Below are 13576 nucleotides of genomic sequence, written 5' to 3' on the forward strand. Positions count from 1 at the left end.
AGAGAGAGAGAGAGAGAGTGAGGTTGTATAGACTAGAGGTAATGGAGTGAGCTCACCTTTGCAGGTGTGAATGCCATTGACACTGCTGGGATTGGAGCCATTGATCTGAGGAACACCTGGGAGAAATACACACAACACTGAGACAGCAGCACTACAAAATACATACTGTACACACAAACACACACACCGATGTGCACACTGATATGCCAACCAATGTAAACAAAAGCAACGTGGTGAAACAAGCGCTCAACATTTCACTTGAAAACACACACACACCCCATTTCACTGCACACACAGCTGGGTGGTTGAAGACATTGGACCAAAGCCATGGCAGCTGATAGACAGTGCCAGGGGAACAGGACACAGAGGACATTTATGCTTAGTGCATTTGCCTCTGTAGTATTTCCTAAATGCAGACTTTAAATCGGTGACACCATCATGCAATAAACTATTTACAACAAACCTCCTGATAACAAACACCCGTGAGTCTGCTTGCTTGTTTGTGCTGTGGTGAGATATGTAATTATCTTTAATTATTTAACCCTGGCATCCCTCTATTGGGCATGTCAAAATGTTTCGAAAATAGCAGCTCTACAAGATCATCATGTCACATGTTGTGGGCTTTATAGATAAGCTATTTTGGAATAGTTTACGTATAGAATATGGCTTAAGTGGTTAATGACTTGTCTGTCAAATGTATCTACATTTTCATTTTCTTCTATGGTGTATCCTTGTGCATTAAAAACCTAAACTAAACCAATGCATTCCGATTGAGAGTTCCATGCAGCGTAACCATCTGCACAATCCCCTTCTCCCAGTGCTGAGTTCTTACCAGTCTTGCTCTTTGGGGTTGTGATGTTGATGATGACTGTCTCCAGTTCTGATCCATTCTTGTTCAGCTCTTGAACTCTGGCTCCCTGAGACTCCCAGTCACTCAGGAAATCCTGCATACACAAAATATACAGCCTAGTTATTGAAAATATGCAGTAAATATGACGGCCATAGGGATCATGTACTGTACTGTAGCTGTGATGAGGAATTTATTCTCAAAAGCCTCTGTTGCTTTTGACAGATATGTACAAATATACTGTATGTTCATATATGCAAAATTTCCAACAGATTTGGCCTCATGATATATGACCCAACACATCTGACTGTCTGAGTCAGTAATGAATGATACAGTGAAAACAATTGTAAACCAGAATACACTCAGTAGAGTGAAGACCTCCACCAAGGCCTAAAAATCACCCACAATTGCTAGGTGGAAAGTCTGGCTTGAGGACTGCACTACAGGAAGATCATGGGCGGCACAAAAATCAATAAGATGTCCTTACATAACCTCCTTGGCAGGGGTAATAATCACTCTTGTGTGGACTCATGACAACTCACTCCCACCTACACATACACACCTTTAACTGTTGGACTCGTCTCTGCAGGCCATCCGTGTTGAGGCTGGGCTCTTTGGTGGGCAACTGCTCCTGCACTGTCTGGAGCCACCTGTGGAGGGAGCCAGAGAGCCCACGGAACTGAGCCAGCTGCTGCTCACACGCCTGGATGGCTGCAAACCTGGTGAGGATGAAGAGAGAGAGACACAGAAATAGAAAGAGATGGAGAGAGAGAGCGAGAGAGAGAGCAAGAGAGAGACAGTGAGAAGAAGGGTGAAGTGAGGGGGGTCATTACAGAGAGGAGGGGGAGAAGAAAAACAGATAAAGAATCATGAGGAAAGTCTCAATTTAGTTCCATTTGAATTAAATCAAAGGTTTGCCAAAACCTCAAATGGCCTCTCGTGACGCTGAGCTTAGTCTCATCCTGCTTTGAGGCTGCAGACAAAAACAGAACAACAAAGCCACATTGCTGGTGAGGGCTGCCTTGGAGGCTGTTATCCACACGCCACCATGGCCCCTGGGGTCACGTTAGCAGTAACACAGCCTTGATCCCTGTTCCTCGTACGTGATCTGCCTCCGGGTAAAGTTGGGAGAGCCCTGACCGCACACAGACAAAACAGCCGCTAGAAGCCTGCCTGGCATGGTAACAGTATCATTATCGTGGTGCTATTTTCTCCCGCTGTGTTGGTGTGGGAGTCATTTTATAGGACAGACAATGTGCCTTGTCCACGTGGCTTATATTAGCAGATGCCTTGGGCACGACAGCTTGCACTGGCCAAACACAAACAAAACAGACAAGACAAACAGATATACATCAAGCCAAACACGCACACATATATCGTTGCTGTTGGGCACAAACCTTGTCTCTTCAAATGTCATCTTTAATGCTTGTTTCATACAGTATTACTCAAAAGTAGCAAAAATAAATCTACAATCTTTTTTCACCACATTTGACATTTTCAGAACTATGAACATTTTCACCTATAATGACATGCTCAAAATAGGGCACCATGTTGAAAGTGGTTAAGCCGTTCTGTGGAGTTTATCCATATTTAAACAAATGGAAAAAAAAACATAGCAAGAGCTTGTGACTAAATAATAACTACATTGGATCAATTGGAACACTGAAAAGTGACGGTTTTGGACATACAAGGCATACAAAGATGATAGTAAAAAGGGTAGCTAAAGTAGCTAAAGCTCCTGTTGGCAAATACTTCTCTGTATGACCAATGGCATCCTTAATTATGCTCTCCTGGGGCTGATTAGACTCACTCAGTGGTTCTTAACTCCAGCCCAGGGACCCAGATTACTGCTGGTTTTCTATTCAACCACATAGTCAGTTGCTTAGACCTGAGATCATAGATCCAACTTTGAAAGCACGAAAACCATCAATACTCAGTCAGGACCCTTAGAGTGGAATTAGAGGCCAATGGTCAAACTGTTTAAAGCAGGAACTGAAATAGACTGATGGTATCCCCAGTAAGCACGCTACATCTGGTTCTACATCAAAGAGAGTTGGCTTAGCATCTGATGTTCCATAAACACAAGAAAACGGATCCAACCCACCCCCTCATTAAGAATGCATCGTCAGTCTTCATGAGGCCAATCACAATGTTTATTTTAACAACAAACGTGCAGAGTCACTCATCATGTGAAGTCTTGTGGCGTTTTGGCCTTTTCTGCTCGTTAAAGTTAACTGATGTGAAATGTGCATTTAAAACGAGGCCCAGGTGTCACATTTTAAAGAGAGGAGTGGGACCAAATTAAGCTGTGCATTTTGCTTTGACTCTGACATCCCCTTGTGTTCTCTTTGGTGAACTACAGTGCACGAGAGAGGTTTTTGTCTCAGATCTCATCATTGCCAGTAAATACATGTAATAGAATTCCAGTTTGGTGGAGGTTTGGCACATGATGAACCTGCTCTGTACTGCACCAATCCTAACAATGACTCAATTGTCCGAGCGAAATGCCGGTTAAAACAAACAAAAAATGATTGACTCACCTCTAAGGGCTGAACAGTGCTCTACAACTGTAAATATTATTGTCTTATTGTCCACATTACCTTTCATTGACGTTGGTCTCCAGTTGGGTGAACTCATCAGAGACACCTTTGACATTGTCCAACAGCTGTTGTGTGTTGGTGAAAGCTTTTGATTGGCTGAGCTCGGTTCCCAGGGCACAGAATGACTTCAATTGGCCAGCTTCCTGCTCCAAGTCTGACCTCACCTCCTGGGAGCACGCACGCACGCACGCACGCACGCACGCACGCACGCACGCACGCACACACACACACACACACACACACACACACACACACACACACACACACACACACACACACACACACACACACACACACACACACACACACACACACACACACACACACACACACACACACACACACACACACACACACAAGCACGCACACACACACACACACACACACACACACACACCTCTGATATAATCTCCATTTGTTTATGTCCGTTTAAACCATTTAATTACAGTACCCCATCTCTGCTGATGTATTGTGGATCAAAATCCATTACTTGAGTTGTTTCACAATATATAAGCCATCTTCACCTCAACCATCTATCTGGACAATAGTCTGGAGTGTTGAATAAATGCTCAGAAAATGTAATGCAATTGCTCAGCCTAAGAGCTGCAGCAAAGACTAGTGAAAACGATCCCTTCCCTACAATAACAACACAACTCACCTCGATGGTCAGTCTGTAGTCATCTATGCTACGGTCAGGCTGTCCCACGGGGCTCAGTGCCCTCAGCCTGGTCTGGGCGAAGGCCTGGAGGTCTGTCCCCAGACGCTCGTAGCTCTCCAGCCTGGGAAGCAGACCCTTCAGCTCGGCCTCCCGCTCTGCCTGACTGGCCTGGCCTGCAGCATAGCGTCGGTTCAGCTCGGCCAGTGCCCCCTGCATGCCGGAGGCCGTGGAGGGGTCGGAGCTCTGCAGGAGCTTGGAGACGGCGTCCCGCGTGGCCTCTACACTGCCCTGTCTGGACAACAGCTCCTGGCGGAGTTTCTTGAGAAAGAACAGGAGGAGGATGAGGAGGAATATTGTCAGGGCATTATGGACCGGAAACATCTACTCTGACTCTGGTTTGTGATTTAAACGCTTCGGTTTCACGAAATGCCTAAAATGTAGAATGTAACAGAGGACTGGGTTTGAAAGAAATGGAAGCACTGAGTGAAAAAAAACTATGAATACGGTGCTGAACAGGTTAAAATCCAGAATCTATCTGTGTTTGAAAAAAGCAATATAGCAAATAAAGGCAAATAGTAAAAACAAACTTTGACAGACGGGTACAACAGGTACTCTGACAAAGCCCTCTACACTCTGACTCAGACATATTGGTCGGATCGGCTGTGCGACGTAGGTGTGCGGCCCAAACCTCTAGTATATTAAAATCTCAAATCAATAAAAATCATAACCATGAATGCTATGCAACTATTACTATCCACTTACAATATATGCCAGCAATACTTTTGACAGGGCAGGGAATTAACTTTGACACATTGTTTTTCTGCAGTTACAGCCCTTTGGCTTTGTAGTACAGACTAACAGGGTGCACATTTTAGTTGTTTCTGTTTTCACTCCGATGTGAACATTTTCACATTTGAGAAGAAACGCTCTACCCCCACTATTTCTTCTCACCTGATTCTGAGTGAGAGCTTCCTGTACGGCCTGTACGGTGGGTTGGACAGCTCTCGGGGTCAGAGTCAGCTCATCCAGCCAAGCTAACAGACCCTTCAGGTTCTCCTGAACACTGACCGACTGGGCCACGGATGTCTGGAGCTGCTCGGCCCGCTCTGAGATCGACGTCGACAGAGAGCCGAACCTTTTCTCTAGACCGTCTGAATTGGAAGCAGTGAAAATAAAGGAAGACGGGTGAAGAAATAGTGTAAAATATATTTCATGGTTTGTAAATAAATGTGCACTTTACTGAAAATACGACGCCAGGCAATTATCTAAAAGACTAAGGAGAGAAGAAGTGAGCAATAATTAGCAAAACGGGCCATAATTTGAACCTGTGATTTTAGACATGGTATGTGCCTTTCCCCACTGTCCCAACATGACAGTCGCTGTTACAGCGGTGTGTATTTAAAAAAGAAAGACACAAACTAAACAAAAAAGACCTCAGCACAACTGTGGCTTAGTTAAAAGAACTTAACATCAATGTTATCTCTTAAAGAGTAATAGGACTAGCTCCTGTACCTGCGGTGCAGAGGATGTCGACAGCTTTGAGAGATGGTGAGTCCTCTGTGCTGACCAGGTCTCTGCCTGCTCGCTTCACCTTCTCCAACTGCACTGAACGCTCAGCCAGCTCATCCTGTAACAGCTGAGGACACCACAAATACAACAGAAGTCAGTACAGTGAATCCTGATGTGATCCTGTTATTATACTCGTCGACTTCTTTTTGATTCCCTCTTGTGTAACAAGAAAGTTGTGTAAAAAGTGGAATCCATTGTTGATGAACCACTGCCTTGTTTCACAGACAAGATCTGTTACAGGACTGGATTAAGATCAGATGTCTCTCTCATAATGTTTGTATTGTGAAATGTGTAAAAGCATGTTTACCTTTCCTGTGTGTGTGCGTTTATACTTATCATAATGTGAACACAGAGAGCATGTGCAGTACATGTCTGTGTCTGTGCATTAATTTCACAGTGTGTCCTAATTTCACGGTGTCTCTCTCTTGGTCACCTGTACTTGTCGTAGTGTATTCTGCAGGGTCCGAGGGTCTGAGTCTCCGCTGGGCTTGGCGATGCTGTCATTCTGTTCCTGGGTGCTGAGCCAGCTGTGGAGGGACACAGCATCGTCCTGGTACTGCTGGAACCTCTCTAACAGGCCGGACAGACGCCCACCCAGCTCCGACGACTACGCAGGGACAAGAGGGAGACCAATCTGAGTCAACTGGGTACCTGATACATTTACTTTGAACTGAGGCTGTTATCCAAGATGTCTTATAACGAAGTCAGCCATACAACAATATGTTTCCAAAAGTTTGGTGACTATGGATAAGCTTGGGCAGATCGCCGGCCCTCCGGCCATTCGAGTGTCTGCCCTAAAAGTAGTAGTGTTACTTTCATTTCATTTTCATTTTAGATAATTCATATCATACACAAGAAATGTCAGCACATTATCAATATTCACTAATTCACAGTATTGCAAAGAGAGAGAAAGGATATATATTTTGCCTATGTATCATCGTACCTGTGCATGTGACTGTGTTTCATTCTATATAACTGCAAGGTGCACTTGAATCTCATTTGCAATTCAAAATGATTTGATGTGATATCAACTAAAATAAAAATGAAATCCTTTCCTTAAAGCTACAATCCCAAACTTTATGCTGAAAAGCTATTATTCAGTCAAATTAGTAGCAATTAGAAAGGTTTGCATTTCATGAGTGCATCTGCGTATAGCACGGATGCATTTCTATTATATCATTTCTGAAGGGAACTGGGACAAGCAAGTCAAGCAACCATGGTTCTCATGTCAATAAAGTTTTAATGCCTCCACAATGAGTTGTGCAGTCCAGTAAAAAAAAAAGCCCTTACCTTGGTGTGCAGGGACGTGTAGCGGTGGTTGGCATCGTGTAACTTGTCCGTCACCAGCTGTTTAGTGCCATCCAGAGATGGGTCAGAACCTCCGGCCACCCGCTCCAGAGCACCCTGGACGGAGTCCAGAACTTTCTGACCGGAGATGGAGACGAAGCGCAGGTCTGCCTTGTGGCAGATCACATCTTCAGCAAGCTAGAGGACAGAGGGAATATGGTTTCAATGACAGTCAAGTAGCTAGTATTGTCATAAGTGTTGTGTACAATGTACATAAATGTCATAACTATGTGTAAAACTTTGGGATTCACTTAAAAAAGGTTAAATATATTTTGAACGTAATTGAGTTAAAATAAGAAAATAAGTATATAAATAAATCATTATATCAAGAATAAAAATTATGTTTTGTGTTTATTTGAGTCTTGTGTGCCGTGTGAACACATAACAGTAGTTAATCAAACTAATAAATGTAATCAGTTAAATAAAATAATCAATAGTTGCAGCCCTACTATGGATTTTAACAACTACTGCATAATGAGAGAGTGAAAGGAAGGTGCTAATATACCTTTTTGTGCTCCTCTAGCCGTCCTTTCAGTCCTTGTGCATCGGTTTCTCCTTCCCCCAGGGAACGGAGCTCCTGCTCACACTGTTCTAGCCAGGTGCAAAGGTCTCCATGCTCCTGGAAGAACTTGGCCAGCTCATCCCTCACAGCCTCGGACTTCCTCAGACGGTCCTAGTCGTAGAAAAACAGTAGGGATACTGGTCAGTGTACAGGCCATACCTTAGGTTTGACTGATTCATTGATTGACTGACTGATGTTTTTATTAACAAAAATGCATATAAATGAGAATTTAAAACACAATTCAATCGTGATAACCCTAATCACAACAAGTTGACGAACCTGGCAGCTATGGAGCTTCTCCTGGTGTTGAGCCTGGAGCTGGTCCAGGGCAGCCCGCAGCCTCTGCTTCTCCTGGGGAGGGACGGCCGAGTCAGGCTGATCCAGCAGGGAGCGGGTGGACTGGGCCACCTGCAGCAGCTGGGCCTGCTGGGACTGGAGCTGCTGCAACTCCACCTGACATACAGAGCCAAAGATCGGAGGTCAGGGGGAGAGGAAGAGGCATAAGCCAGTTCGCTCACTTACACACTAAAATCCTCTGTTAATCTAACTCAAGAGCGTACGAATGTAACCAAATGGACCCGTATGAGTCCAAGACACCTCTGAACTGTGTTTACTGGACAAAAATAATCGCCATTCTGAATATGTCAGAAACAAGGAAAGCTGATGGAAATAAGCAATAAGTCAGTTCAAATCATGTGTGAACCCTTGAATGAATGAATAACTGCTCCAATACAATTTGATAAAATGCCAGAAACTTCAGTCCTAAGTTATAAAGAAACAATCACATATATGATAGCAAAAAGATTCAAGTAACAACATTCCACAATAACAACACAACTACAAGTTTCTTACCTGCAGCATATCTGTGTGTGACTGTAGACCGCCCTCTGGTCGTGTGGAGGAGAATGGCGCATCAGTAACAGTGAGGTTTGGCCTGGTTCCTGTTCCCCCAGGTTGGCTGAGGGAGGACAGCTCCTCCAGCAGAGTGTTTATCTGGCCCTGCGTCTCCTGCAGCTGCTCTTCTGCCTTCGCCTGGAGAGGAGGAGGAGAGGGAAAGAGAAGCAAGGCGAGGTAAAGAGAAGAGAGTAGAAGAAAAGAGAAGAGACATTTAACTGTGGAATAAAGCATCAAGCTATTGCTTTACTGGGTACTTTGTTGTATATAAACAACAACTATCAGTGTCCACTACTTTTGTGTACTTTGTCCTACTCTGTTCTTAACATGTGTAACTGTGCCACATCCGTACCCTCTGTGTATTTTGCTGTATGGTGGTGCTGATAGCGGTGTCCACCTCCGACAGGGAGGTGTTAGCCGTGGTTGTCAGGGCACTGTACTGCTCCTTCATCTGGGTTAGCACCCCTTGGAGGTTGTTCCTCTCCTCTGGGCTCAGGCTGTCCCCGTGCTCTACCAGGAAGTCCTCCACAGAGCGGATGGTCTCAGCCACACCCTCGCCTCTGCTCTGGAGGTCCCTCTGCACCTCCTGTAGAGAGGAGAGAGACAAACATGATGGATAAAAGGATAAAAAATAAATAAAAATAGGTAAGTGTAAAATAATAGTGAAAAAAGTTGAAAAAAAGTGAGAAGGTGAGACACATGCAAAGGAAAAGGATCCATGCAAGACAAGTGGGTGAATTTAAACTAGCTACTGCACAGAGTATAACTAAAACAATTGTTTTGGGGAATTATGTTGGATTATGGTGGATATTCTATGTCTGTATTTAATATCTGTGTATATTACAATGATCATTATTTACGTTATTGTACATCGTTATTAGAGGGAAGGAGTACATAATTTATGCAAGCTCCATACCTTCAGCTGCTTCTGCTTCTGCTGCAGGGTGCTCACGTCGCCCGTCTCTGTTCCGGCTTTCTGATTGGCCAGGAGGCTGGCTGCTCCAGCCAACCACATTGTGAGGCCTTCCAGTTTCTGAGAACATTCTACCTTTTGTTGCTTGGCCACCTGAGAAACAAAAGGGAGGATAGAGAGAGAGAGAGAGAACAGAAGAAAAAGAAAACCACATGCAGGGAGGAAAAAAGTGTGAGCCAATATTGACACATAGTTATCAAGCTCTACAGGTCTATCAATAACATGTGTTCTTTTATGGTCCTCTTGATTGATTGGTACTGTACATGTGGTAAAACCCCAAACAAGCAGTTGTTGGTTTGTATAGTTCAACTAAGTGCACACTTGTTCTTAAACCTTTTTTCCAATATTTGAGCAGATTGTGTCCAGAGATCACTCACGCACTGAATACACACACGCACACAGGCATACAGCACAGAAACAAATAATATCTTAACAATACGACACATCCAACTAATGTCGTTCGTTTCATTTTCCATTTCTCTCCTTCCCTCCCATTTTCAGGAAAGGAGAAAAATAAAAGCATTCTAGCGAGAGAGAGGCTTCTCTGCTTATAAAATCTCTAGCCGTTTTCCATCGAGGTGCAAGCATTTCCTTCAGTGGCAATCTGAAAGAGCAAGGCAGACAGTTTAATAACACACACACAGGTTAAATATAGCGATACATGCAGAGAGTGGCAAACATTGGTTCATTGGCATAGAAGCCTGTGCAGTAGTAGCAGTAATGGAGATGATAATATTAACATTATGGGGCCTGGGTCAGTCAGGGTCAATTCACATGTGACTTAAACCCACAGGCTGATCGATCATTTATTTGTATATTAAAGCCCTTTATTGTGACAACATTTGAATGAGCTCCCAACCAAAGTTTGTAGCAAGAGCAGCAGTGATCTGCTGTGTATTAGTGCAAATGGCAGTTTGGTGACAGCATGGTTTGGATTATATGATGATATAATGAGATAATAAAGCATTCAAACTTTGAGGTTAGTATGTTTGCATCACATTTGCAATCCCTTTGCCCTTGTGCCTCCTATGTGAGTTAGATGTGATAATTGTAATGAATATTATGCTAGTAATGCTTATCAAAGCAGTAAGAACACACCAAAAGAGCTCTTCAAGGGCCAATAAAGAAACAAAGTGTGTTATATATTGTATGCTGGTTATGTTGACAGTACTGGTGGTGAGTGCTATATTCACGGCATGCCATTCAGAATCTGACTGGCTTTGATCATTAAATTTGTTTTCCAAATGTTTGTCCAAACCTCTATCTCCCTCGCATTCTGCCTCTGTCTTTCACTCTGCTTCTCTGTCTCTTGTTTCAGCCTATCCCTACGCTGAAGCTCTTCCTCCCTCTCCCTCTGGGCGGAGAGGGCCTCAGCGCGGGCCTGGGCTTGGCCTGAGGCCCTGTGGAAGGCCTTTTGGAGCTGTTGCAGCTGCCCCAGGAGGTGCCTGCTCTGCTCAGGTGCAAGGTCCTGGGCCCGCTCCGAGATGAAGACCTGGACGTCGTACACCACGTTGTTGATCTCATTGGAGCGGGCTGCCAGAGATGACTGGAACTCCTTTTGGGAGAATAAAAAGCAGGTGCGACAATGAGCCAAGGAAGGAACTTGTTTATATTTTAGGCATTTCGGTGATTGTTTGGTCCAGAGTGCCATGATGTTAAGTGCTCATCTTACCTTGCAGAGCTGGAGTTGTTGTGTGAGATGATCCAGACTATGATCTTTCTCTATCACCCCTCCATCCATCTGTGCCTCCGTCTCTCTCAGCCAGGACAGCAGGTTTTCCACTTGTCCTCCCAGGGACTTCTGCTCAGTTGTTACTGCCTCCTGACAGAGAGAAAATAAAATGTGTCTAACAACAACCCACTGCCCTGTATTAAAGAGAACAAATTTGTACCAGTATGCCACAGAGGTGACTATGAGCAAAGAAATCCTGCTCCACGTTCAAGAGGCTGTATTCACACTCCGACACCCGCTCTTGTAGATTCCCCGACACTCTGCTCCCACCCACTCCATCGCTCACATTGATTTACATCCGCTCAGCATAAAAAATATGCCCACTTCGCTCAAATCCTCTGGTTACCCAGCCAGCTCTACACTTTCCATTCAGTGTTTTTTTTGGACTACGACTTTACCTTGTAAGAGTCTCTGTGGTCTCGTAGGCCTTGCAGAAGACTCTCAGAGACCGATTTAGCAGCCTCGTAGCCTCTATCTAAGCTCCGCCCATCTTTCTCCAGGGCCAATAGGAGCTGAGGTGGGACGTCTTTAGGGCGAGGCTCCGTCAGCCTCCTAGCAGCCTCCACTTCCTTGGTGACCTCAGGTTCGAGGTCACGTAGTTCCAGATCCAAAGTCTAAAAAAAAAGTGTGGGAGAAGAAAAATATAGCTAAAACTGGTAAAACACAATCATGTTGCTGTATACACATACAGTATACATTCAACTACACAGTGCACATAGTGTAGTGTCTATATGCACAAGTAAGACGCGCGAACGCAGCTCGAAAATATTGTGTATTTACGGACTGTGTGTGTGTGTGTGTGTGTGTGTGTGTGTGTGTGTGTGTGTGTGTGTGTTTTGACTGCACTCTGGCGCCACTCTGTTGGTTGCACACAGGCAGTGCAGTGCACACATACTGCACACAGACAGAGACACAAGCCGAGCAGAGTTTCATAGTATGCTCCACTTGGAGCATACTATGCTCCAAGTTTTCTGCAGAAAATAGAAAAAAGACACTAGCATGGAGCCATGAGGGACCATATGGGGTCATGGTTAATCACTGCTTAACGTCACATCAACAAGAGTGTGCAGAACTACACAGACACTACGTGGACACAATCAAGTTATTTTAATATACTGTATATATACAACAAAAATGCAAATACAATGTAACACGTCTATGATTTGGCAACTTTCCTCTGAATGGCCTGTGCTATATGCACCCATTTCAGCACCATGGACAGCGAAGGAGGGTGAGAGTTGAGAGAAAATAGGCTGAAAATAGGCCTGTCACAATTATTACATGATCGCGATTATTTTAGCGTGATCGTCATAATCGTTTGCAATGTTGAAAAATGTTCATACATTTTCCAAAAATATCAGAAATAGCAGATCAACAAGCTTACAACGTGTCACTTTGTGACGGGTTGACGATCTGCTATTTCTGCTATTTAAAAAAAAAAATATTTAAGCATAACATTTCTAAACATGTCAGTAATTTATTTGTATATGCAGGTTATTTGTCATATCTGCCCTGTGCAATTTTTTATATGAAGCCTAAAAGGCAAACGTGGCAAAATGTTTCAATGTTCAATGCCAAAAACACAATTAAATCGTCAATCGCAATTATTTCTGTGATAATGAATCGTCAACTTAAATTTGTAATCGCGACAGCCCTAGTTTCAGTTGAAATGGGTGAAACAAAGGCCACCTATGACTATTCAATGAAGTAGTAAGTACACCAACTAGCAGATAACAGCGTCGATACTGCAGCCGGTTGTTTAGAATTCCCATGTGAAGTCCTTCTCAAATGCCAATCGAGTTAGCTGGACTTTCCGCGGATGCAACAAGTTCTCATGTTGCCAGAGAAGCCCCCCTATGTTTCAGTGCAATCAACACTGTTGCTATAGCTCTACAGAGCATGGGGGAATCATGCACTGAAGTACATTTTTAAGCCGGAATGGCTGGGAGGCAGAGATTATGGTTTCACCCCTCTCCTTCCGTCCGTCTATGTTGTCTGTAACCAGTTAATCTCTGCAACCGCTGGACCATGTGAAAAACATGTGAAAACAGAAACATAAGAGTCTGCACACTGGACCACGTTTCCATGGATACTTATTATATTACCTGACCACTAAAGGTGACGTTTCAAATGTGTAGGAAGAGGAAGAGCTAGACGGTTGAAATGTCAACTTTGGTGGTAATATGATAGATATCCATTGGAAGTCTGATCCAGTGTGCCTTTATTGTACTGTAGGGCAAGCAAGCTTCTTTCTTTTGCTGACTTTAAGCCCTATGTTATACTTCAACATACTGTACAACAGTGTGATGATTCCGCTTTGGGCAGCTTCAATAAGGAGTTGTCAATGCATTCTGTTGGCTTTAGTCAGGCTCAGGGAAACATGAGTACCAATGG

At 44.0% G+C, this 13576-nt stretch overlaps 1 protein-coding gene across 11 annotated transcripts in view; it reads right to left on the reverse strand.

Moving 5' to 3' along the window:
* macf1a (microtubule actin crosslinking factor 1a) overlaps positions 1 to 13576 on the reverse strand; it is a 290975-nt gene that overhangs the window by 87099 nt on the left and 190300 nt on the right. For 10 of the 11 annotated variants that reach the window (XM_084080015.1, XM_084080014.1, XM_084080018.1 and 7 more), the window contains 17 exons: positions 11581 to 11796; positions 11123 to 11272; positions 10709 to 11005; positions 9394 to 9543; positions 8830 to 9063; positions 8436 to 8615; positions 7863 to 8036; positions 7527 to 7694; positions 6965 to 7159; positions 6108 to 6281; positions 5618 to 5741; positions 5057 to 5256; positions 4106 to 4423; positions 3448 to 3614; positions 1410 to 1566; positions 833 to 944; positions 57 to 116 (listed from right to left, as the gene is read on the reverse strand). In XM_084080015.1, the coding sequence (XP_083936141.1) occupies positions 57 to 116; positions 833 to 944; positions 1410 to 1566; positions 3448 to 3614; positions 4106 to 4423; positions 5057 to 5256; positions 5618 to 5741; positions 6108 to 6281; positions 6965 to 7159; positions 7527 to 7694; positions 7863 to 8036; positions 8436 to 8615; positions 8830 to 9063; positions 9394 to 9543; positions 10709 to 11005; positions 11123 to 11272; positions 11581 to 11796 (3076 nt within the window). The remainder of the gene's footprint in view (positions 1 to 56; positions 117 to 832; positions 945 to 1409; positions 1567 to 3447; positions 3615 to 4105; positions 4424 to 5056; positions 5257 to 5617; positions 5742 to 6107; positions 6282 to 6964; positions 7160 to 7526; positions 7695 to 7862; positions 8037 to 8435; positions 8616 to 8829; positions 9064 to 9393; positions 9544 to 10708; positions 11006 to 11122; positions 11273 to 11580; positions 11797 to 13576) is intronic. The other variant, XM_084080013.1, reaches the window with a different exon arrangement.

Source organism: Gymnoscopelus microlampas, assembly GCF_963454915.1.
Source record: "Gymnoscopelus microlampas genome assembly, chromosome: 15".
NCBI classification, from domain to species: domain Eukaryota; kingdom Metazoa; phylum Chordata; class Actinopteri; order Myctophiformes; family Myctophidae; genus Gymnoscopelus; species Gymnoscopelus microlampas.